Genomic DNA, 1755 nt, shown 5'->3' on the forward strand with positions numbered 1-1755 from the left:
TTGATTTGCTTTTTTTTTGTCAAATCCAAGAAATATCTTCGGTTTAGCGAATAATTACTAGTAATTTGTCAAGCGTAGATAATTCGGTAATCGTAGACTGTACATTTAAGTTGTGTTGATGTGTTTAACGTTCTTTTTGTCAATCTAGAAAGATAGTACATTATATTCAATATAAAAAAAACAATTCTTCCCTGTACTCTGTTACTTCTTTCATGTACAACAGACTTATAATTTCATATCGTGAAAATCTAAATGATTTTTTGACAATGACGAAATTTCAAATCCATTTCGCGCAGTGGAATTTCATTTCTCTGAAATTTGCTCATTCATTACTTAAAGGTAAGTTAAAAATGAATAAATTGAATGTTCATCTACGAGTGACGAGATCCACGAGAATAAACCTCTCTTCCACTTCTGTCTTTCGCAATCTCTTTTCCTCCTTAACCTCATCTCTCACCGCTATTTTCTTCCTTCCTCCCCTCTTAACGCACCCTCTTCCTCCCGAAACCTTTCTCGTGGATCTCTCCGTCCCGCCGCCATAACGAGATTCTAACGTAACGTCTTTGCCGACTCCCCCTTCCCCGCCGCCGCCCGCGCCGTCAACAGCGACGTCGACCGAGCAGCGATGTCCGCCGTCCCTCGGTCCAGGACGACGAGAAGATGGACAAGCCGAGCACGCCGCTGCGCCCCATCGGCCAGCCCGGACCCCCGTCCATCGTCGACGTCCAGCAGAAGTACACGGCCGTGGAAGGTAAGTGCCAAGCTGGATCGGGAATTCCTCCGTGATTTTATTGGATCTTTTCTTGAGATTCTATAATGCCTAGCGATACACCAGCTGCGTTGCTGATTTAATCGAGAGAAGAGAAAACGAGTAACGCCACCCCGTTCTATTCCTTGCAGACCAGAACGGCTACATCGACCTCATTGTGGAGGGCAACCCACCACCCTCGATCAAGTTCTTCAAGGGCTTCACCGAGATCAATGAAGGCGGTCGCTATAAGGTCCACACGGACGGCGAGACCAACTGCGTCACCCTGTGCATCCGAAAGACCAAGGCCAACGACGAGGGCAGGTACAAGGTGGTGGTTTCGAACCAGCACGGAGAGGATTCCGCTGAGATGGACTTCTACGTCTCGGGTAAGCGCGGGAAATAGAGCCCTCTCTTTTCTAGCCTCAAATATCATACAGTAGAACAAAACATGTGCATGGTATTGGTAACCTCATTAAGAAGGGAATCTAAAACAAGGATAACGTGGTTAACATATATTCTCATTCGAGATAACCAAAGCCATTCTCGACAGACGCCAGCGGCATGGACTTCCGTGCCATGCTGAAGAAGAAGAAGTACGCCAAGTGGAAGAAGGATAACGAGGACCCAGACTGGGGCGACCTGAAGGAGACCGAAAAGGAGCAGAAGCCTCAGCTCCGCAAGGTTGAAAGGGTAAGTTCCTGCAGCAGCCGACCTTTGCCCTTCCGTAGATGACCTTGATGGCCTGACCTCCTCGCATTTCACTTTGATTTCTCAACTCAACAGATGACCTTGGCTCTCGTCCGAACCTCCAGGGAAACACCGCATCACATCGCTGGCTCCATATATTTGATTTTCATGTTCATAAGGATTATTTGCATTTCAGCAAAGACCTTTCTTAGACGCAATCATCTGACCGAGTGACCTTCCTTCTCGGACATTCAAGGAGGATTTTAGACTCGACCTTACATAACCTATCCTTTAGGTCCCTTCTTGCATGCATTTGA

General features: G+C 46.8%; 1 protein-coding gene across 1 annotated transcript in view; it reads left to right on the top strand.

Moving 5' to 3' along the window:
* LOC119588147 (twitchin-like) overlaps nt 1-1755 on the top strand; it is a gene marked incomplete in the record, with an annotated part of 124648 nt that overhangs the window by 56849 nt on the left and 66044 nt on the right. The window contains 3 exon segments of the mRNA XM_037936853.1: nt 607-751; nt 901-1137; nt 1302-1441. Of these exon segments, the coding sequence (XP_037792781.1) occupies nt 607-751; nt 901-1137; nt 1302-1441 (522 nt within the window).

Source organism: Penaeus monodon, chromosome 23 (genome assembly GCF_015228065.2).
Source record: "Penaeus monodon isolate SGIC_2016 chromosome 23, NSTDA_Pmon_1, whole genome shotgun sequence".
In the NCBI taxonomy this organism is placed as follows: Eukaryota; Metazoa; Arthropoda; class Malacostraca; order Decapoda; family Penaeidae; genus Penaeus; species Penaeus monodon.